Source organism: Schistocerca serialis, chromosome 8 (assembly GCF_023864345.2).
Source record: "Schistocerca serialis cubense isolate TAMUIC-IGC-003099 chromosome 8, iqSchSeri2.2, whole genome shotgun sequence".
Lineage (NCBI taxonomy): Eukaryota > Metazoa > Arthropoda > Insecta > Orthoptera > Acrididae > Schistocerca > Schistocerca serialis.
In genome coordinates, this window is record NC_064645.1 from 317203351 (window position 1) to 317226876 (window position 23526).

At 44.5% G+C, this 23526-nt stretch overlaps 1 protein-coding gene across 3 annotated transcripts in view; it reads right to left on the reverse strand.

Annotated features, from left to right (window-relative positions):
* LOC126416410 (sodium-coupled monocarboxylate transporter 1-like) overlaps positions 1 to 23526 on the reverse strand; it is a 253907-nt gene that overhangs the window by 58576 nt on the left and 171805 nt on the right. For all 3 annotated transcript variants that reach the window (XM_050084124.1, XM_050084122.1, XM_050084123.1), the window contains exons 10-11: positions 9412 to 9521; positions 7004 to 7193 (exon numbers count right to left, since the gene is read on the reverse strand). In XM_050084124.1, the coding sequence (XP_049940081.1) occupies positions 7004 to 7193; positions 9412 to 9521 (300 nt within the window). The remainder of the gene's footprint in view (positions 1 to 7003; positions 7194 to 9411; positions 9522 to 23526) is intronic.

The following is a 23526-nucleotide window of genomic DNA, read 5'->3' on the forward strand; positions in this document are numbered from 1 at the left end:
CTTAAAGCTACGTGTCAAAATCCAGTCAAATGCGTTGTTAAACAAATGACTCAAACATAATGTAAACCCTTAACTGAGCTCCTCCACATTAAGTTCGACATTGCACATTCAAAAGCAGCATTAGAGATTGCTAACCAGACAGTGGTAGCACGGAGTAGCTAACTTACAAAGGGTACCAACGTATCTGTGTGTATACTTTTGTTACACTATGCTACACATAATTTCCAATGAACAGAACATTTATTGAAAATTGAAACACTGTAATTATCATCCTGGGTTGCGACTTATGTAATGTCTGCGCTTATGTCTAAGTTATTTGTCACAACTGTATCTATCACAATCGCTGTAAGATACTTTCTGCGCAATTATCATTACTAACATACAAAGACAAGTCGTTGTTTAATGTTGTTATCAAAAATATAGAAAAGTAATTGACCGGTTTACTTCAAATTCTTACACGATACTCTAATAAACGTTCGGACGGACATAGTCTACATATTTATCGCATTCCCAGAGAGAATTTCAAGCAATGCACCTAGCAAATAAAGTGCTAATACACAAAAATTTCAGCTACACTAGACTTATTCGTATGTATTTTGCTGCTATGAATACAAATACAAGACTTTTCTCCTTAGTCCTCACATCCAATGTGTTTTTGGCCTCTGGTCCAAAGTCTAGCTTGATGCAGCGCTACAAGCGCAGACGTTATTTAGAGAGAAATGCTCACTGTGATGGGAAAGGAAGGCTTATAGCAAGTAACACAGTGAGGAAAACTACTGAACTTCCGAAAGAATGTTCTAATTCCTCCTCACAAAAAGTAGCCTAACAGTTAGAGACGGCTCTACCTATCGGGGTATGGCATTAATATCGCATACCAGCTGTACATAATGAATCAACACCTAAAGAAATTCCTTCAGTTTTAGATTTTTGGTAGAAGAAATAGGTATTGTTACAGGTAAAGGTATCCGAGAGGCAAGCATGAAATTAAGACAGATATTAGAAAAAAAGGGAATTCTGTGTCTCTGCCTCCATTTGTTCCATAGATTATAAAAAGAACTGTGCGTCATGTGGGACAAGTTATGGCATGTGCTCAATGAGTTTGAGGTTGCAAAACCCCTAGTATGACTACTAAAATGTCTTTATAACAGTCATGCTGCATCCATAAAAGTGGATAGTGAATATTCGGAGAGTTTTTCGATGCGGCAAATGGAGTCAGGCAAGCTTGTATGCTGTCACCCCAGGTTTATAACATTTATGCAGAGTACATCATCAGCGATTCGCTGGATGGCCGGGATGGTGGAATTTCTATTGGCGGCGGGAAACAACCTGCGCTTTGCAGATGATACTACGCTCATTGAAGGAAGTAAGGAAGAACATCTGGTTTCCACTAAGACCCCTCAGTTGAACCAATGAAAAGTAGTAGTTCAACTTTCGTTCTAGTGTAAAACATGGAAAAACCGAATTAATGGTTACTAATCGCCAACGTTTGGATCAAATCCAACTTACAGGATGCTTGAAGGATCTGGATACAGTGATGATTTTTTATATCTAGGATCTCCGATCAGTAACACAGAAAAGTACGGTGAAGGAACAAAACTACGAATCTTAGTTGGGAACGCCGCAATGGTTGAACTCACTAAGATCTGCAGAAAATATAACAACAAAGATGCGATTGGTACAATCATTGGCGTTGCCTCTATTCTTGTACGGCTGCAAAAAAATAGTTCAAATGGCGCTGAGCACTATGGGACTTAACATCTGAGGTCATCAGTCCCCTAGAATTTAGAACTACTTAAACGAAACTAACCTAAGGACATCACACACATCCAAACCCGAGGCAGGACTCGAACCTGCGACCGTAGCAGTCGCGTGGTTCCGGACTGAAGTTCCTAGAACCGCTCGGCCACCGCAGCCGGCGGCTGCGAAACCTGGACCGTGGAAAATAGTGACAAGAGCCGAATCGATGTCTTCGAGACGGAGGCAGAAGATGTTATGCGTACCATGGACAGAAAGGAGAATCAATGCTTCCCGTATAGAAGATCTTATAGGCACATGAATGTGATCTTCGTGTGTCAGACAAAGATGTTTCCAGTCCTTTGGGCATATTTTAAAAAAAGAGAAGTGGATAAGACTATCTTGCAAGCCAAAACCGAATGCAAAAGACCGCGACGAAGATTACAGGCTTACCTCTTCAAATTATAATAAGAAGAGATGAAGATCACTGAGGATTGAGGCTTCTAGCCGAAGATTCAATTAGTTAAGAAATGAATGAAGTAACGAGGTGACGGCACTCAGCAGTGAGGAAACTGACTAATGGTGATGGTGATGACTGCCCACTGAACCTAACTGTGAATTCCACTATACCATAGGAAGTGTCCTATCTACCGACTCCTTCCTTTAGTCAAGTTGCACCATGGATTTATTTTCCCTTCAGCCAGATTCAGTACCTCCACGTTCATTATCCAATGAGCCCATGGAATATTCATAATTCTCCTACAACGCAACATTTTAAAAACTTATTCTTTTTCTGCCTGAACATTTTATCGTCCGCATTTCGCCTCCGTGCAAGGCTGCATTCCATACCACCTTCAAACAAGTCTTCTGAACACTTCGACGTTACCAAATTTCTCCTTTTCAGAAACGCTTTTCTCGCTGTTGGCAGTCAGCAACTTTTATCCTCGCCCCTGCTCCCATCGTCAGTTATTTTTCTGCCCAAATAAAACGACTCATATACTACTTACACTGTCTCATTTCCTAATGCAATCCCCTCGGCATCGCCTGATTTAATTCGAATATTTTCCTTTACCGTTGTTTTACTTTTGTTGATGTTAATCTTATAACTTCTTTTCAAGTCCTACCAGTACACAATAATCCACCGACAGATCCTTCGAAATTTAGTATCCGTAAGTGTAAAATTTTCCTAGAGCGAAAATACTCGACAACAACTGTAGGCATACTTGCTCTCCTTCCACCAGCATCTGCCAAGGTTTGTTCAGGTTGCTGTAATACTACGGTACGGTAGGCAGAAGACAATAGTGTGGGATGGCTTTACATAATACTTTAAGATTTTAGCTCCAGTGACTTAATGAGCGAAACAGATAAGATTGAGCCATCAACTAACAGACACTTGTCATCCACGGTAACTGATTACAGAGCAAATAAAAACAGACGAGGACAAAAATATTTTTCGTATGATTTGTTTTCCCCTTGCATGAACTGTCAGTTACTTTTTCATCTACAGCTGTACCGCTCAAGCCACCTTATGGCGTATCAGAGAGGGTGCTTGTGGTATCACTGTCATTTCCCCCATTTCTGTTCCATTTGGGAATAACGCGTGGGAATAACAACTGTAGATTTACCTATGTGTGCATTATTAGTTCCCAGATTTTCCCGCCGTGATGAATTAGAGATATGTATTTGAGAGGAAATAACACACTATCTGATCAAGATCCCGGACACTCGTTAGTGGATCCTTCACTTTTACGACGGCTTGAAGGTTTCTGGGGACACTTTCAGCGAGACGTCTGAATGAAACTTTCTGGTAATCTGTGAGCCGGACCGAGATTAGAACTTGGGACCTTTGACTTTCGCTGGCAAGTGTGTTACGGAAGCACAACTCTCGGCCTGTCCTCATAGCTTTACGGCCACCAGTGCCTCATCTCCTATCTTCCATGCTTCACGGAAATTCTCCTGGAACCTTGCAAGACAAGTGCCCCTGGAAAAAAGGATATTGGGGATTCATGGTTTGGCCACAGTCTGGTGGATGTTTCCAGAATGAAATTTTCACTCTGCAGCGGAGTGTGCGCTGACAGAGAACTTTCTAGCAGATAATAACTGTGTACGGGGTCTGAGGTTCAAACTCTGGTCACTAAGGGCCCACACACGGACTCCCCTAACCGCGAGATTTAGGACGAGCCACACAGTTCCGAGCGCAAGAACGCCCGTGTGAACGCAGTGTTATTAAAGAGTCAGGTGTTTGATCAAGCCTCCGGCCAGATGGCTCCCGTGCCTGCCCGCCAGCGCATTTAGACGTACACGCCCGCTGTGCGCTCTGTCGCAGATTCTTCTGTCAACTGCCTACAGTACGCGACACGACGACACGACTGTCGTGGACTCTTGGAGTCTTGCCAGTAATTTGCTGTGTGCGACACGGTCATAACGGATTCCCGTCGCTAGACCAAAGACCTTTCGACGGAATTTATATATCTGTACAAAGAAGAACAGTGCTTGTTGAAAGTGAGATCTAAAAACTATATAAATAAGAATTTAAAATCCGGGGCTTATGATAAACTGGCTACGTTTTTCAAAACAGTATTCCTCGAAGTGAACCGAGACTTTGTGACTTCTGAAATTTTCCCGGCGTATTTCTTCTTCTAATAATTTCCGGGTATGCAGCCGGATCCCGTCGACATTCTGCCACGATATTTCGGCCCAGAGACGTCCGGCCATCATCAGGTGAGTACACAACTACTGAAGAGGAACGCAGTTGATTTAAAGTCATCATCTGCGTCCTCAGTGCGTTCCTTCCATACGCCGGGAATGTGTCGCCGAAAATAGGCCGATTACTGAAGAAAAATAAAATCAAGGTTATCTTCCGTCCACCAGCAAAGAACCGGGCCCTGGTTGGATCCGTTAAAGACGATTTACAACTGAAGAAGGCAGGCGTCTACAAAATTCACTGTGAATGTGGCTCTGCATATATTGGCCAGACGACAAGAACTGTCCATGAACGATGTATAGAACATGAAAGATACACCCGTCTGCGGCAACCGTCAAAATCGGCAGTAGCAGAGCACTGTATTTCTTTGGGACATTCAATGGAATACAATGTAACAAAAATTTTATCCCCGGTTTCCGGTTTTTGGGATTCCGTAATCAAGGAATCAGTGGAAATACGCCTTGCCAATAATCTTATAAATCGTGACAACGGCTTTCAGCTGGATACAAATTGGAATCCTGTTATTAAAATTATACAATCACAGCGGAATCGACAGTGTCATTCGATACTCAATGACTAGATGAACCTTTATTTCCACCACCGAGGGCAGCACGTACAACTCGGCTATGCTGCGCATGTCAACACCTGACGCATGCTCTGTAGGATGCCAGTACATTTCACATGCGCGAGATTCGGCATAAATACCGCGACTGCACCTGAGCTCTTCAATAGTTGTGTACTCACCTGATGATGTCCGGACGTCTCTGGGCCGAAATATCGTGGCAGAATGTCGACGGGGTCCGGCTGCATACCCGGAAATTATTAGAAGAAAAAAAAAAAAAACCGACACTTTGTTTGAAACAATTACATTGCTTATGGGGGTTCATTTAGAAAGGAACTGAAGAAAGTATGCGACATTAAGGGCAGTGGCAGGTCACCTGATGGCACGTATGTACCTACTTTGTGGTACCACGAGTAGCTGTTATTTACTGCCTATCCAAAGGTGCAAAGTGCGAGTTGTTTGAAGATAGCTGTTTCCGTGGATGTGGGAAAAAATACTGTCTGACTGTGATGATGATGATAGTGGAGCTGGTGGTACAATGGATGGTGGTAGTCAATACACTGAAGGGTAGTAAGTAGACAGCTATGTATTGCTCTTATGTTATGGTTACAGCTTCCAGTGATTTTTCTCAAGCACTGGAAATGAAAATTAATAGATCTTCTCAACTACCTATACATAATACATTTTATTTATTTGTGTGCTCTCCGTGTATTGTGTATTAAACCAGGGACCTAGAAACACAGAGAGGCTTCGTCCCGCCGTAGCCCTCACTGGTTCACAACCCCACAACAGGCCACAGCAGTCCAAACACCCCACCGCCGCCCCACACCGAACCCAGGGTTATTGTGCGGTTCGGTCCCCAGTGGACCGCCCCCCCCCCTCTCCCCCCGGAACGTCTCATACCAGACGAGTGTAACCCCAAATGTTTGTGTGGTAGAGTAATTAGGGTGTACGCATATGTGCAGACAGTGCTTGCGCAGCAATCGCCGACATAGTGTACTTGTGTCGGAATAAGGGGAACCATCCCGCATTCGCCGAGGCTGATGGAAAACCGCCTTAAAAAACCATCCACAGGCTGGCCGGCACACCGGACGTCGACACTAATCCGCTGGGCGGATTCGTGCCGGGGACTGGCACGCCTTCGTGCTCGGGAAGCAGCGCGTTAGACCGCGCGGCTAGCCGGGCAGGCGTGCTCTCCATACACATCCAATTCTATTTCTCCCTGTGCTCTGACATCTAGTGAAGACCTTTCCTTTAGTACGTTCTTGTCACTCAGATATGGCTTTCGACAGTACGAAAGGCAAATGTATCCGCGCCCATCAGTCATGCTGAAGCACATCCATTTTAATTCCCGCCGGTCGGTGATACGGAAATAGAGCACATATGCGGTCAGTTCTCATGCGCCTACGGAGCTCTGAATTATTACTCGACAAAGCGAACTGTACACTTTGCCAGAGCGGGAACTTAGTCATCTGACTAGGTAGAGCCACGTTCCGCTTATAGTTAACGCAAGCACGGAAAGCGATCGCGGGTTCATACACATCACAGTGTGGATGAACACTGGTAAAATGACACTGGATGAAGTTGCCAGTCAAATTGTTGTGCATAGGTTTCGTTCCGATTTCACTGTTTGTGTTTGGCGCTAGAAGCAAAAGTATTTGCAGTTTCCAGAGAGACTGAACAGCAGCAGCGTCCACCTGAAGATGGTGGAGAAATGGATCGCCGAAATATTGAATCACGTTGATTTTAGGATGCGGCGGCGAAGGAGATTTGGAATGAGTACTCTCTTTTCCTCATTGTGGATCGCTGCTTTTCTACATGAACTATTTCGATTGTTTATGAATAACGCATTCCTGTTTAGCGACATGTTCTATATTCTTGAGAATCTCCTCATTATGGATCCATGGCGCAAAACGTATATCTGATCGAATCTGAGAGTTGACGGTTCCTAATTTTGCTTGATTTGCTATCACCACGCCTCCGTTTGTAGGAGCAGAGCGTACCTGCAGGACGGAGGCTCCGAGCCTCTCCACGGCGAATACGAGGCCGGTGCAGACGGCTCCCATCACGACGACCACCGCCTTCATCAGCAGGTCGGTCTGCCGCTCCGACAGCCGGCGGGACGGGAAGAAAGTTTTGAAGAAGTCCTCCAGCACCACAGCAGACGTGGAATTCAGCGCCGTCGACATGGAACTGCGGGTACACCAAGTCATTTGTGTTACAGTAATGTCTCAAAGCAGAGGAAAGACCGAAAGTAAGGCAAACCAATACGGCAGGCAGCCGTCAGATGCAAAGTTAATAACCACATACTACACTACGAGGCATTCCCCTCAGGCAGATGTAGTCCCATAACATACCCAAGGTTGACCTAGATGCAAAACAATACAGAAAATAGACAACATATCAGAAAGCGTCATGTCGGAAATATGAGAAATCATGAAATTGGGGAAAACCTACTCTAACGAAACAGATTCCTGTGGTTTCCAAACTTTCTGAGATCAACACTTCTGTGAAAAATTAGACGCTAGCTAGTTACCCCACCACCAGCAACATCAACGTCTAACAGAACATTACAATGGAGAGGAACTTTCTTAGAACATTTTAATTTTTAATATGACTAAAGATAAATGACGTTTTGTTTTTGTTGGTGTGTTAACCCATGAACTAATGAGTCAGTGAGAAATTTGGTAATGGTTATTTCTGACAGTATTCCTTTACAGAAAGACGAAGCAATTCTCAATGTACTGCGAGTGTTACCTGCAACAACTTCTCAGAAAACAAAGCTAACTATGCACAGCGAGTGTGGTCACACAACACTTTCCCCCCACATGACGCCTCCTTCATCCACACTCTGCACACCCATTGAAAATCGACCAAGTTAAAATATGTAAACTATACTGACTGCTTGTAATTCACTTGCCTGCTGGCTGCCTTACTTCTGAACTCAGAGAAACTGGAAGACTTCAAGCTGTAAATAATTTGTTTCTAGGGTCAGTTCGAGACACACAGGCGACTTATCATTTGGCTCTCTCTCTCCTCCTTCCCTCCCACCGAACCCTTTCACACTTCCAACCATGTCAGTTTTCGGTACTGAATGTAATATGCACTGTATAGAAATGTAGCACTTCAGTGCCCTGGCACCTCTCTTAGATTGTCGCCACTAGTGGCTTCTAGTAAAAGTGATACATTCGGTATAGAAATAGCACTGTTGTGGCACATCTGGCGTCCCTCTCAGTCACAGCTCAAAGTGGCAGCTTATATCTCAGAGTGTATATGTATGGGGTATCTTCCCAAGCCTCTGGATCTATTTCAACCAAATTTTTGTACCGAAACAGCATGCCTCTCAAGTATAGGAGCAGGCATATGGGCAAACAAGTATCTTTACAGCCCCTGGCCCTGAGGCTGCCCTGCATGACAGGCGTGTTGTGTTGGAACAGTACCATCCTGTAAAATCAACCAGCTTTGCAGGGAAGCCTACACGTCAGGGGCAAGACACAGTTTTCTTGGTTCTGACATGTAAGCTGCCATATATGACAGCTGTTTTATGTTGGAGTAATATCAGCTTGCTTTATCGACCTGCTTTGCATGGCAGCTTGTACATTAGAAGCAATAAATGATTTTCAGGAAGGAATGATGGGACAGTAGCAATATAAGAGAGAGAGAGAGAGAGAGAGAGAGAGAGAGAGAGAGAGAGAGAGAGAGAGAGGGGGGGGGGGAGGGAGGGAGGGAGACAATGACAGTGAGTGGTGACATTATTAGTAGGAAAGAGCGAAGGAGACGATGGCTGTGAGACAGGACACAATATGACAGATAAACAGACACATAGAGATAACGAGAATGGATTGGGCTGTGAGTGAGTAAGTGAGAATGGGCAAGTAGGAGTGGATGGAAATGAGCGACTTACGGCGGTGGACCAGCGGGCATGAACGTGTTACAGTTAGGGGAGATTGTGGGAGTGGGAGGTAAATTGCATATTAAAAAGTACATGAATATGTTTGCATGCTAAAATTTTGGGAAAATTTTTAAAGATGGTGAGGAAGGTATTAAGAGGCAGCGGGTACCCCTTTTTTGAGTCTGAGTCTTTTAATAAACAGGAGCATATTCGCCTTCTCTGTGCTTTTTTCCGCTAGTATGAATATGTTTAAAGACTGAATTTAGTTTCAAATATGTGGGCTACAGTAAAATTTAATTTGTATCTTCATACAGAGAACCATTTTAATTTACAAATTGGTTACTATTTTTAATGGATCAGATGACAACCGTTAGTTTAGCTGTCAGAATATCAGCGCAGCAGTGTCTCTAGGTTAATATTTACAATGTTTCTGTGGTTTCCCCAGTAGCGATGAGTTGTGACGCTCTGAAGTGGCAGAAGCCGTCAATCACAGGGGAGAACACGCAGCAGTGCACTTACCTGAGCGCCGCACTGAAGACGCTGGCCACGAAGAGGCCCGGTAACCCTGGCAGGCCGCCCAAGGAGTCCACCACCAGCAGCGGCAGCAGCTGGTCCTTGGCGCTCGCCATCTGCACACACGGCACATGATAACGCTAAATACTGTACAACACGAGGAAAACTGGTGAATATCTAGTTTACTCAAAACAATAATCACCAATGTTCGGACACTTTGGCGTTAGCTGTGTCAGCCAAGCTGTACGCTGCAATTGCGGTTCTCTCTTTTTTGTTGCTCCCTCTAGCTCTGCCGGTAAAGCACAATGTAACAGTTAACGTTCTTTAGTTCGCTTAAAGCCCACGCCAACTACCAGCTATAAAGAATGGGAAAAAATTATTTGTTTAGGAACGCGACACTCTACATACACTGCCCAATCATATTAATGTGACCCTCTGTGAGAAGCCCGTATAAACACTTTTTGCAGCGCGCACCACTGTGAGATGTGCAGGAAGAGGGTCGGCAAGGTACCGACAAAGATGCACAGCCATGTCGACTGCAGTGCTATGGCCAGCTGCGATACGTTTCTTGGCTGAGGGTCCATTGCGAGAACAGCCCGATCGAGATCCCACAGATTCTCGATTGGGTTTATATACGGGGGGTTTAGTGGGCAGGGGATTGCAGTAAACTCGCTCAGGTGCTCTTCAAACCAAGTTCGTAAATTGTGAACCGTGGGGCACATTGTCTTGCTTGTACATACCATGGTGGCGAGGAGAAGACAAACTGTACATAGGGGTGGACATGATCCCCAAAGATAGATGAATATATTGCTTTCACAAGTTTCAGTGACCCTTGGCGTATAAAACGTGATTCATGTAAAAAGGCCACCTGTCGCCACACAGGAGACGCAAATTCCCGCCTTCGTCGCCGATAAACAGCAGTCAGCATGCTGCAGAGGCCCATACTGAGCAACTTTCACTCAACGATCGTTGCGGAGACGCTGTCGGTAAGCTGTTGGTTCATCTGTGGGATGTCTTCCTCTCCCGTACACATCCCGCCAGTCATCATTCACTCCTGTCATCTATGGCCCATGGTGCATCACAGTTGCCTCGGTGCACCAGTTTGCCATGAACCGTATACCTTAACCACAGTGGTACGACCGGCCGCTGTGGCCGAGCGGACCTAGGCGCTTCAGTCCGGAACCGCCCTGCTGCTACGGTCGCAGGTTCGAATCCTGCCTCGGGCATGTATGTGTGTGTTGTCCTTAGGTTAGTTAGGTTTAAGTAGTTCTACGTCTAGGGGACTGATGACCTCAGATGTTAAGTCCCATGGTGCTTAGACCCATTTCAACCACAGTGGCACGCACAGTTAAACAACTTAGCCGATTCCGAAATGCTTCCTCCTTGGCAAAAAAGCCCTTTTGGATTCCAGATAAATCGTTCCGACCCTACATTACGACAATGACTGCGCTGTTATTCGAGTCCCTCCACTCCTAGTCCTCTATGATTATTGCACTTTAACGTCGAACACAGGCAGTGGTAACACTGATGTGACTGGCCTGTGTACCCGCACTGCACATAAAAAAACCAGCATGTCCATGAGTGTTAAAAGGAAATCATCAACTCGTGTATTTTCAGCAACAGCTGCAATATGTACCTTGACATTCACAGCACGATAAGAAAAAAAAGAATATTATGGGTGCAAAGAAGTCTTTTACAGAGCCAATACTTTTTTCAAAATTTTCGAAGAATGAGCCAGGACACCTACTGATTCATACTGGATCTGTCAGAATTTAAGGGGAGCCGGAGGTGGTCAAATCCAAAAAATTACGATTTTTTTTTGCTACCGAAAATTAATTGGAACATTCCTCTTTAATGTAACCTTTGAATTATTGTTCTACTCGCCCTAGAAGTGGAGCTATTACCATTTTCCCCCACGCCTGCAGAGGAAATGGGCTGCCGCTGAATGCATCTAACACCGTCTCGTGACTTCCTGGCGAACTGCTTGGGATTTTCTCGGCCTGTTACGCATACAGCGCCTTATGTTACGCATACAGCGAGTGTGCAAGGGTTGGCTACATTGTTTTCTGTGACAAATATTACCCGTATTTCCTTACAGCTTACTCCTATTTTCCTCAGAATTTCGAACATCTTGCTCCATTTAATATTGTCGTACACTTTTGTTCTGGTTATGATGCCACGTTTTAATAACCGTGTATATAAGATGAAGAAGAACGTAGGGAAAAGAAAATTAACACTAATACCAAGTTGCGATACTACAATGAATAAGAGCGCGGAACATCGTCTCTTTGCTGTTTACCGTTTCGAATTAGTGCAGTGTTGCGCCTGTTGTTGGTAGTATTAGCCCTGTACTTCTTGTGTAAAGCGGGTAATATGCAGTATGTACAAGAATCAAGAGGGAACAATAAAACCAATTTTTCATGACTTAGCACAGCCAGAATTGTTACACAAATGTCTACATGGAAAGACGCAGAATCCTAATGAGAGCGTAAACAATTTGATTTGGAAAGTGATTCATAAAGGGTGTTTGTAAGCATAAAAACACTGCACTTCGGCATTTATGATGAAATAGCAACCTACAACCAAGGGAACAGTGTGAAGTGTGAAGTTCTAAAGGCATTAGGATTTACAGCTGGGGTGAACACTGTACGAGCACTAAGAAATATTGACAGAGAAAGGATAAGAGGAGCAGAAAGAAGAGAAAGGCATATGAAGTATGATGGAACAACAGGCCAGAAAAGAAGACAGAAGAGGAAGCTTTTGGAGGATGAAGAAGAAGAGCCTGATAATCCATCCTATAGTGCAGGAATGTATTGAGAAACTTTGATAGCCATTTCCCGTGAATTAGAATTTTTCGAATATAAGGAACATTTTCTCAAAATACACTCAAGCTAGAGAGATGAAATTTTTATACAGCACTCCTAGTAACACAGCCATTTGGCAATATGTTCAGTAGTTTCATTTCAGTTTAATTATAAAGAAATTATTTGTAAAATAATTTGGGTCATTAATAAAAAGAATAATTGGAAGGAAACTAGAAAACATACTCCAAAATCCCTCTGTCATAACTGCAATACTAAACCACTCTATATGTAAAAAAAAAAAAAATTCAAATTTTTCTATTTGGTAGTTTATTCATAAATGTTCCTCAAACCTAGTGATTTTAACATGGGCAGCATAGGCACGTCCGGCTCCCCTTAAGATGTACGGCACGACTCGTGGCAAGAATAATTTTGGTGTATAAACATCCACATTTCCAGCACCGTTTCTCTTTGGGGCTTCATGGGCACGCCTTTCTCGGCAGTATTAAGAATGGAGAGTTTCCATTTTCTTTTGAGAAGATGTAAACGTGAAAATGACTAAAAAATCGAATTTTTCTTCTATGTTCCATGAGATTAAGCAATTTCTTCACATTTCAAAAATGTATAGTATACTAAAATTTCCACAGGTTGCTTGGTGTAGAAGAAGCATTGAATAAAAGACTATGCATGGGCCATGGCCATCTCAATTGAGCGATGACGCATGGAAAGAGTAAAAATTGATGTGTCTTGATTTCTGCCAGTCACATTGTCAGAATGTATTTACAGCTGAAGTCATTAAAGTCATAACCAGCAATAGACTTTATATAAGTTCTATTTTATGTTTTGATGTTATGAGTTAAGATCCGTTTGCATACGTCGGCCAAGCGCGACTTCGCTGCTCCTGTTTTACTTCTCTGTTCGTAGTGTTCAAATTGCAATCAGTAAAGATATCTCATATTAAAGAAGGGTCTGTTGGTCCAGTGGCAAAGGGTGTGCATTGAAACCGAAAGATTACGGATTCGAATCCCGTTGGGAGCACATGACATTACAGACTGACTTTAATCTAGTCTTCACTTCTCAACAACGTGAAAATTCGCCAGAAATGGCAAGTGGTACGGATTCCATTTTAGGCCCCATTGTCTGGTATGATTACTGGAGGTGGGTTAGGACACACAAGTCACTGAGGACTTGCATCAGACTACTGAACTACATGGAATTTTTATTATTAAAACTGAACTTGAGTCTTAAATGAATCAATTTAAAATTGGATCTCTCTTTTTTTTTTTTTTTTCATCAGTCTGCTGACTGATTTGATGCGGCCCGCCACGAATTCCTTTCCTGTGCTAACCTCTTCATCTCATAGTAGCACTTGCAACCTACGTCCTCAATTATTTGCTTCACGTATTCCAATCTCTGTCTTCCTCTACAGTTTTTGCCCTCTACAGCTCCCTCTAGTACCATGGAAGTCATTCCCTCATATCTTAGCAGATGTCCTATCATCCTGTCCCTTCTCCTTATCAGTGTTTTCCACATATTCCTTTCCTCTCCGATTCTGCGTAGAACCTCCTCATTCCTTACCTTATCAGTCCACCTAATTTTCAACATTCGTCTATAGCACCACATCTCAAATGCTTCGATTCTCTTCTGTTCCGGTTTTCCCACAGTCCATGTTTCACTACCATACAATGCTGTACTCCAGACGTACATCCTCAGAAATTTCTTCCTCAAATTAAGGCCGGTATTTGATATTAGTAGACTTCTCTTGGCCAGAAATGTCTTTTTTGCCATAGCGAGTCTGCTTTTGATGTCCTCCTTGCTCCGTCCGTCATTGGTTATTTTACTGCCTAGGTAGCAGAGTTCCTTAACTTCATTGACTTCGTGACCATCAATCCTGATGTTAAGTTTCTCGCTGTTCTCATTTCTACTACTTCTCATTACCTTTGTCTTTCTCCGATTTACTGTGTACTCATTAGACTGTTCATTCCGTTCAGCAGATCATTTAATTCTTCTTCACTTTCACTCAGGATAACAATGTCATCAGCGAATCGTATCATTGATATCCTTTCACCTTGTATTTTAATTCCACTCCTGAACCTTTCTTTTATTTCCATCATTGTTTCATCGATGTACAGATTTAAGAGTAGAGGCGAAAGGCTACAGCCTTGTCTTACAACCTTCTTAATACGAGCACTTCGTTCTTGATCGTCCACTCTTATTATTCCCTCTTGGTTGTTGTACATATTGTATATGACCCGTCTCTCCCTATAGCTTACCCCAACTTTTTTCAGAATCTCGAACAGCTTGCACCATTTTATATTGTCGAACGCTTTTTCCTGGTCGACAAATCCTATGAAAGTGTCTTGATTTTTCTTTAGCCTTGCTTCCTTTATTAGCCGTAACGTCAGAATTGCCTCTCTCGTCCCTTTACTTTTCCTAAAGCCAAACTGATCGTCATCTGGCGCATTCTCAATTTTCTTTTCCATTCTTCTGTATATTATTCTTGTAAGCAGCTTCGATGCATGAGCTGTTAAGCTGATTGTGCGATAATTCTCGCACTTGTCAGCTCTTGCCGTCTTCGGAATTGTGTGGATGATGCTTTTCCGAAAGTCAGATGGTATGTGGCCAGCCTCATATATTCTACACACCAACGTGAATAGTCGTTTTGTTGCCATTTCCCCCAATGATTTTAGAAATTCTGATGGAATGTTATCTATCCCTTCTGCTTATTTGACCATAAGTCCTCCAAAGCTCTTTTAAATTCCGATTCTAATACTGGATCCCCTATCTCTTCTAAATCGACTCCTGTTTCTTCTTCAGACAAATCTTCACCCTCATAGAGGCTTTCAATGTATTTTTTCCACATATCTGCTCTCTCCTCAGCATTTAACAGTGGAATTCCCGTTGCACTCTTAATGTTACCACCGTTGCTTTTAATGTCACCAAAGGTTGTTTTGACTTTCCTGTATGCTGAGTCTGTCCTTCCGACAATCAAATCTTTTTCGATGTCTTCACATTTTTCCTGCAGCCATTTCGTCTTAGCTTCCCCGCACTTCCTATTTATTTCATTCCTCAGCGACTTGTATTTCTGTATTCCTGATTTTCCCGGAACATGTTTGTACTTCCTCCTTTCATCAGTCAACTGAAGTATTTCTTCTGTTACCCATGGTTTCTTCGCAGCTACCTTCTTTGTACCTATGTTTTCCTTCCCAACTTATGTGATGGCCCTTTTTAGAGATGTCCATTCCTCTTCGACTGTACTGCCTACTGCGCTATTCCTTATAGCTGTATCTATAGCGTTAGATAACTCAAAATGTATCTCGTCATTCCTTAGTACTTCCGTATCCCACTTCTTTGCGTATTGATTCTTCCTGACTAATGTCTTGAACTTCAGCCTACTCTTCATCACTACTATATTGTGATCTGAGTTTATATCTGCTCCTGGGTACGCCTTACAATCCAGTATCTGATTTCGGAATCTCTGTTTGCCCATGATGTAATCTAATTGAAATCTTCCCGTATCTCCCGGCCTTTTCCAAGTATACCTCCTCCTCTTGTGATTCTTGAACAGGGTATTCGCTATTACTAGCTGAAACTTGTTACAGAACTCAATTAGTTTTTCTCCTCTTTCATTCCTTGTCCCAAGCCCATATTCTCCTGTAACATTTTCTTCTACTCCTTCCCCTACAACTGCATTACAGTCGCCCATGACTATTAGATTTTCGGCCCCCTTTACATACTGCATTACCCTTTCAATATCCTCATACACTTTCTCTATCTGATCATCTTCAGCTTGCGACGTCGGCATGTATACCTGAACTATCGTTGTCGGTGTTGTTCTGCTGTCGATTCTGATTAGAATAACCCGGTCACTGAACTGTTCACAGTAACACACCCTCTGCCCTACCTTCCTATTCATAACGAATCCTACACCTGTTATACCATTTTCTGCTGCTGTTGATATTACCCGATACTCATCTGACCAGAAATCCTTGTCTTCCTTCCACTTCACTTCACTGACCTCTACTATATCTAGATTGAGCCTTTGCATTTCCCTTTACAGATTTTCTAGTTTCCCTACCACGTTCAAGCTTTTGACATTCCACGCCCCGACTCGTAGAACGTTATCCTTTCGTAGATTATTCAATCTTTTTCTCATGGTAACCTCCCCCTTGGCAGTCCCCTCCCGGAGATCCGAATGGGGGACTATTCCGGAATCTTTTGCCAATGGAGAGATCATCATGACACTTCTTCAATTACAGGCCACATGTCCTGTGGATACACGTTACGTGTCTTTAATGCAGTGGTTTCCATTGCCTTCTGCATCCTCATGTCGTTGATCATTGCTGATTCTTCCACCTTCGGCCGCCTATGCTGATTATTTATCAAAATTTAGGCAGTGGCGGGAATCGAACCCGGGACCGAAGATGTTTTTGATTATGAATCAGAGACGCTACCCCTAGACCACGGGTACAATTTACCATGGACCTAATGGAAGATTTATTTCAGCGAAAACACAAACACCCGGCAGTGCTTCCAAACGTAGCACTTTTACACTTGAAGAATGTTAAGACCGTGCCAGTATACGCTGACCAGCCAGAAAATTATGACTACCTACTTAATAGTCGGTATGTCCACCTTTGGCATGGATAACAGCGGCGGTGCGTCGTGTCATGGAAGCAAGAGGCCTTGGTAGGTTGCTGGATGGAGATGGTACCGCATCTGCACACACAAGTCCCTATTTCTCGTAAATTCAGGGGAGAGGAGCGATGAGCAGTCACGCCATGTTCAATCACATCCCAAATGTGTTCGATCGAATTCAGATATGCCGAGTTGGGGGAGAGGGAAGGGGGCGCACATCAATTGAAACTCGCCACTGTGTTCCATGTACTACACCATGGCCTTGTGACATGGCGCGTGCCACTGTCATCGGAAACATGATCGTCAGGAAGGGAACTATGTGGTCTGCAACCAGTGTACGATACTCCTTGGTCGTCATGGTGCCTTGCACGAGTTCCGCTGGAGCGTTGGACGCCCACGCGTATGTTCCCTAGAGTATAATAAAGACGCCGCCAGTTTGTCTCCACTCCGCAGTATGGCTGTCAAGAAGGTTTTGCCCTGGAACACGACGGATTCGCGCCATCCCACTGTCGTGACGATGAAGGTATCGGGATTGATCAGACCATGCAATGCTCTGCCACTGCGCCGTGCCGATGGTCACGTGCCTATTTCAGTCATAGTTGCCTATGTCGTGGTGTTAACACTGGCACATGCACGGGGGGAGGTCCATCACTATGAGTGTTCGGTGCACTGTATTTTCAGATACAGTTATACTCTGCGCAGAATTGAAGTCTGATGTTAGTTCCTGTCTGCCAAGTCTATTCCGGCAGGCATCTTTGTAAGGGGTGGCCGTCGAACTCCACGACGTCTGGTTTCAGCCTGGTTTCGCCACGTGTTCAAGACAGTCACCACAGCACTCCTCAAATACCCGAGAAGTGGTGCAGTTTCCGAAACGCTTATACCGAGCCTCCGGGCAATCACAATCTGCCTTCGGTAAACCGTAGATAGATCGCGCGCCTTCCCCATTCTACACACGGCCGGCCCGGTCGCTGATACTACGTACATGCACCGTGCATGTGTCTGACTAGCCGTAACTCCTCGCCAGGTTATGCTGCTATCGCCTGGGCGCACGTGTATCGATAGTAAGTCAGTGATCATAATGTTCCGGCTGATCAGTGTATACAGTCCAGTCACATTAATGTGACCACCGTCAATAGTTGGTAGCACCAGTGGTGGTCCATTGATCGTGACCGGGACAAATAGCGTCAAAAGCATCAAACGAAAAAACTACAAAGAACGAAACTTGGCTAGCTTGAAGGGCGAAAGTAGATGGCGCTATGGTTGGCCCGCTAGATGGCGCTGCCATAGGTCAAACGGATATCAACTGCGTCTTTTTTTAAAATAGGAAACCCCATTTTTATTACATATTCGTGTAGTACGTAAAGAAATATGAATGTTTTAGTTGGACCACTTTTTTCGCTTTGTGATAGATGGCACTGTAATAGTCACAAACATATGGCTCACAATTTTAGACGAACAGTTGGTAACAGGTAGGTTTTTTAAAATTAAAATACAGAACGTAGGTACATTTGAACATTTTATTTCGGTTGTTCCAATGCGATACATGTACCTTTGTGAACTTATCATTTCTGAGAACGCAGGCTCTTACAGCGTGAGTACCTGTGAATACCCCATTAATGCAATTAATACTCAAAATGATGTCCGTCTACCTCAATGCATTTGGTAATACGTGTAACGACAATCACGATAGCAAATATCCTCCAACTTTCCCCACAGAAAGAAATCCGGGGACGTCAGATCCGGTGAACGTGCTGGCTTCGACGACCAATCTACCTGTTATGAAATATGCTATACAATACCGCTTCAACTGCACGCGAGCTATGTGCCGTACATCCATCATGTAGTAGCATCGGTAGTACATTACGTAGGAAAGCAGCAAACATTGCACCATTTAGATTGCCATCGATAAAATGGGGGCCAATTATCCTTCCTCCCATAATGCCGCACCATACATTAACCCGACAAGGTCGCTCATGTTCCACTTGTCGCAGCCATCGTGGATTTTCCGTTGCCCAATAGTGTTATATTATGCCGGTTTACGTTACCGCTGTTGGTGAATGACGCTTCGTCGCTAAATAGAACGCGTACAAAAAATCTGTCATCGTCCCGTAATTTCTCTTGTGCCCAGTGGCAGAACTGTACACGACGTTCAAAGTCGTTGCCATGCAATTCCTGGTGCATAGAAATATGTTACGGGTGCAATCGATGTTGATGTAGCATTCTCAACACCGACGTTTTTGAGATTCCCGATTATCGCGCAGTTTGTCTACTACTGATGTGCGGATTAGCCGCGACAGCAGCTAAATCACCGCCGGCCGCGGTGGTCTCGCGGTTCTAGGCGCGCAGTCCGGAACCGTGCGACTGCTACGGTCGCAGGTTCGAATCCTGCCTCGGGCATGGATGTGTGTGATGTCCTTAGGTTAGTTAGGTTTAAGTAGTTCTAAGTTCTAGGGGACTGATAACCACAGCAGTTGAGTCCCATAGTGCTCAGAGCCATTTGAGCCAGCTAAATCACCTACTTGCAGGTCGTGGTTGACGTTTCACATGTAGCTGAACACTTTCTGTTTCCTTAAATAACGTAACTATCCGGCGAACGCTCCGGACACTTGGATGATGTCGTCCATGATACCGAGCAGCATACATAGCACAAGCCCGTTGGGCATTCTGATCACAATAGCCATACGTTAACGATATCGACCTTTTCCGCAATTGGTAAACGATCCATTTTAACACGGGTAATGTATCTCGAAGCAAATACCGTCCGCACTGGCGGAATGTTACGTAATTTATACGTTTGCGACTATTACAGCGCCATCCATCACAAAGCGAAAAAAGCGGTCCACCTAAAACATTCATATTTCTTTACATACTATACGAATATGTAATAAAAAATGGGGGTTCCTATTTTTAAAAAAACGCAGTTGATATCCGTTCGACCTATGACAGTGCCATCTAGCGGGCCAACCACAGCGCCATCTGGTTTCCCCCTCCAAGCTAGAAGAGTTTCCTGATTTGCAGTTTTTTCGTTTGATGCCTATTTCGTGAGATATTTGGCCCGGTCACTATCAATGGACCACCTTGTATAAAGCGTGTCGGGGGCTCAGGATAAGAAGAGTCGTAATGCGGAACCGGAGTGATTTATCTGGCGTTCTAAAGGGCATTGAGCTGTGCGTTGCTCGTGTTCGTGCCATCTCTTATTTAACATCCTGTTTTTACCGTACTGCCGCCTCGTTATGTCAATTTTCAATTGCTGGTATCACTGAGTTGCTACCTTGCCTTCCCGTAAGCGGCAGCAGCAGTGCTTACCCATATAGGCACTGCGGTATTATCTTTGCTGGACTGCTATTACTTCCTGGTTGTCGTGTGTCGTCCAACGGGTTGTAGGGCGCCAACTCTGCAGTTCGGACCGGGCAATGAAGGGGGTTGGAACGCGCCAGCAGTGGAGTTCGGACCTGGCAGTCGGGCAGTTGGAACGTGGCAGAAATTCGGTCGCGTTGAGCGGCAGTGAGGTTCGGATAGCCACGACTCGGCCGACCATTGCCGGCACACATGGCTTCAGTGGGGACGGTCTTGGTTGATCGTCGGTTGGTCGTCTTACTGGACGACGTGTATTTGCTCGCCGATTGCTTTTGGGTCGGCGGTGTGTGTCTCAACTTGGTTCGTCCTTGTGTTTGCACAGTCACTGCTTTAGCATTGATCGCATTCTTCGTCCAAGTGTTTGTGAAATGGTGTGTAGCCTGTGATGTCGATTGCCCAGTTATTTTAGTGTTGTCTCCGTGCTGATTTGTAGCAGTTGGTCTATTGGTGCAGTCGCGTCGTAGCACCAGTGGGGCATGCAGCGCCTGGGAGGCGCGGATAGCTATCACTCACCGATGGTTACCGACACACGTGATTTGAGTTGGGGACGACTTTGGTTGATCGTCGGTCGGTCGTCTTGTCGGACAACTTGTATTTGGCTGGCGATCGCTTATTTGTTGGCTGTGTGTGCCGACTCATGATTCGTTCTTGTTACTGCACAGTCCCTGCCGTTGGCATCGTCTAGTTCTTCGTGAGAGTGTTCGTGAAACTGTGTGTAGTTTATGTGGTTTTGACTAACAAGTTAATTTAAATGTTGTCGGCGTACCGGCTCTGAATTGGCGGTTGGAGTGGAGTAGCGAGGAAGGACAGGATAGCCACCACTCGCCCGACTATTGCCGATACTCACATTTGAGTGGCAACGACCTTTCTTGGCCGTTTGGTCAATCTTCTGATTAGACGATGTATATTTGGGTCGTCCACCGCTTATTGATTGTCTGTGATCCGTTCTTGTTGTTGTTCGAGTCTCCGTTGTAAGCATCGTTTGAGTTTTGTTGCAAGTGTGGAGCGGAACTTGATCATTGGTCTGTTGACTGTTTATCGGTTGGGTTGCCGTCAGATTGAGAATGGTTGGCCCGGCTGCCTGTCTCACCTAAGCAACCGTTAGCGTTTGAATTCCAGGCCGACCCTCGACCACATGAGCGCCGTTGGGTGTACTGCCCTTTTTTTAAAATTTGTGCTTGTTGTTTGTACTTCTATGGCTTCTAGCCGATTTTTTTTAAAAATGAAGTTTGTTTTGCTCTTCAGGAGTAAGATTTTTTAGGCCTTCAGCCTAATTTAAAGAACTGTTTCACGTAAGATCTTTGTCATTTTAAAGGTTTTAATCTTATTGAATTTTAAGTGTTGGGCCTTCAGCCGATTTTGAGTTTGAGTAGTTTTGCTTTTAAGACCTTCAGCCTAGTTCAAGGAGCTGTTTTACGTAATGTCTTTGGTATTTAAAAAAAATAATGTTAATGAATTTTAAGTGTTAGGCCTTCAGCCGATTTGAATTTAACTTTGCTCTAGAAGTGTCTGATTCTTTGGACCTTCAGCCTAACTAAGGAACTGTTTTAAGACAAGGCTTTGCCTTTTAAATTTCTGTTTTTCTTAAGTTTTATCTAATTAAGGACTGTTTTAGGTAAGGTCTTGTTTTTTTATAAGAAATTTTTATTTAATGTTGTTTAGCCTTAAGTCTTGGGCTTTCAGCCGATTTTGAATTCAAATTGTTTGCTCTGAAAATTTCAGATTATTTTGAGCCTTCAGCCTAAATAAACAACTGTTGTAAGATATGACTTGCCTTTTAAATTTCTGATATTGGCCTTCAGCCGTTTTTAAATTAAAGTGCCTTTTAAATTTCTGACAGCACCTTATTTTGGCCCCTTTCCCGCGGGTATAGCGGGGCGTCTCAGGCATCATTGTTCACTTTCGGACCAAGGGTGGAAGCATTTCCGAAACGGCTAAGTTTGTAAACTGTTCCCTTGCTCCTGTGGTTAAAGTCTACTTTGCATGACGAAATCACGCTAGCCAAAAACGGCGCCGAGGTAACTATGATGCAAAACGGGGTGAACGATGGCTGCAGAGATGTGCGCGGCCGACAGATATCCAACTGTTGAGCAACTGGTCGGCCAAGTGAACAAGGGGCTACCAACAGTGTCTCCTCAACGACCACTCAGTGAACGTAGCTGCGGATGGGCCTCTGCAGCAGGCGTCTGGTTCACGTGCTCGTGCTGACTGCCGTTCACCGGCGACGAAGACGGAAATTTTGACGCCAGTACCGCAACTGGACGTCCACTGAGTGGTGACAGGTCGCCTTTTAGATGAATCACATTTCATGTTCCATTGGACAGATGCCCGTTGGCGTGTACTGCGTGAAACGTCTGAAAACGGACACCTTGCAACAATCGTCGGAAGGGTCCATGATGGAGGGAATTCCCTAGGTGATGTCGTCATTCTGGAAGGGACAATGGATGCGTATATCGTTCGGGACCATGTCCACCCCTAAATGTGATTCGTTTTTCCTCAGCACGATGGCCTCTACCTGCGGGACAATGCAACATCTCACGCAGATTGCAATGTGCGTGCGTGATTCGAAGAGCACCAGGGTGAGTTTGCCATATTCCCTTGGCCACCAAACTTCCAGGATCTAGAATCTATGGGACCACTTCGAGCGGACTCTTCGCACCACGGGTCCTCAGCCGAGAAACCTAGTGCAGCTAGCCGCGGCACAGAGGTCGGCACGACTTCACATCCCTGTCGGTACCTTCCAGAACCTCTCAGACTCTATTTCTCAATGTCTCCAAGCAGTCCGCCGTCCAAAAGAGGTTATTCAGGCTTTTGACAGAGAGTCAATTAATGTGACTGGAACCATGTGATGGTCTTAAATACACTACTGGGCAATAAAATTGCTACATCACGAAGATGACGTGCTACAGACGCGAAATTTAACCGACAGGAAGAAGATGCTCTGATATGAAAATGATTAGCTTTTCAGAGCATTCACACAAGGTTGGCGCCGGTGGCGACACCTACAACGTGCTGACATGAGGAAAGTGTCCAACCGATTTATCATACACAAACAGCAGTTGACCGGCGTTGCCTGGTGAAACGTTGTTGTGATGCCTCGTGTAAGGAGGAGAAATGCGTACCATCACGTTTCCGACTTTAATAAGGGCGGGTTGTAGCCTATCGCGATTGCGGTTCATCGTATCGCGACATTGCTGCTCGCGTTGCTCGAGATCCAATGACTGTTAGCAGAATATGAAATCGGTAGGTCCAGGAGGGTAATACGGAACGCCGTGCTGAATCCCAATGGCCTCGTATCACTAGCAGGCGAGATGACAGGGATCGT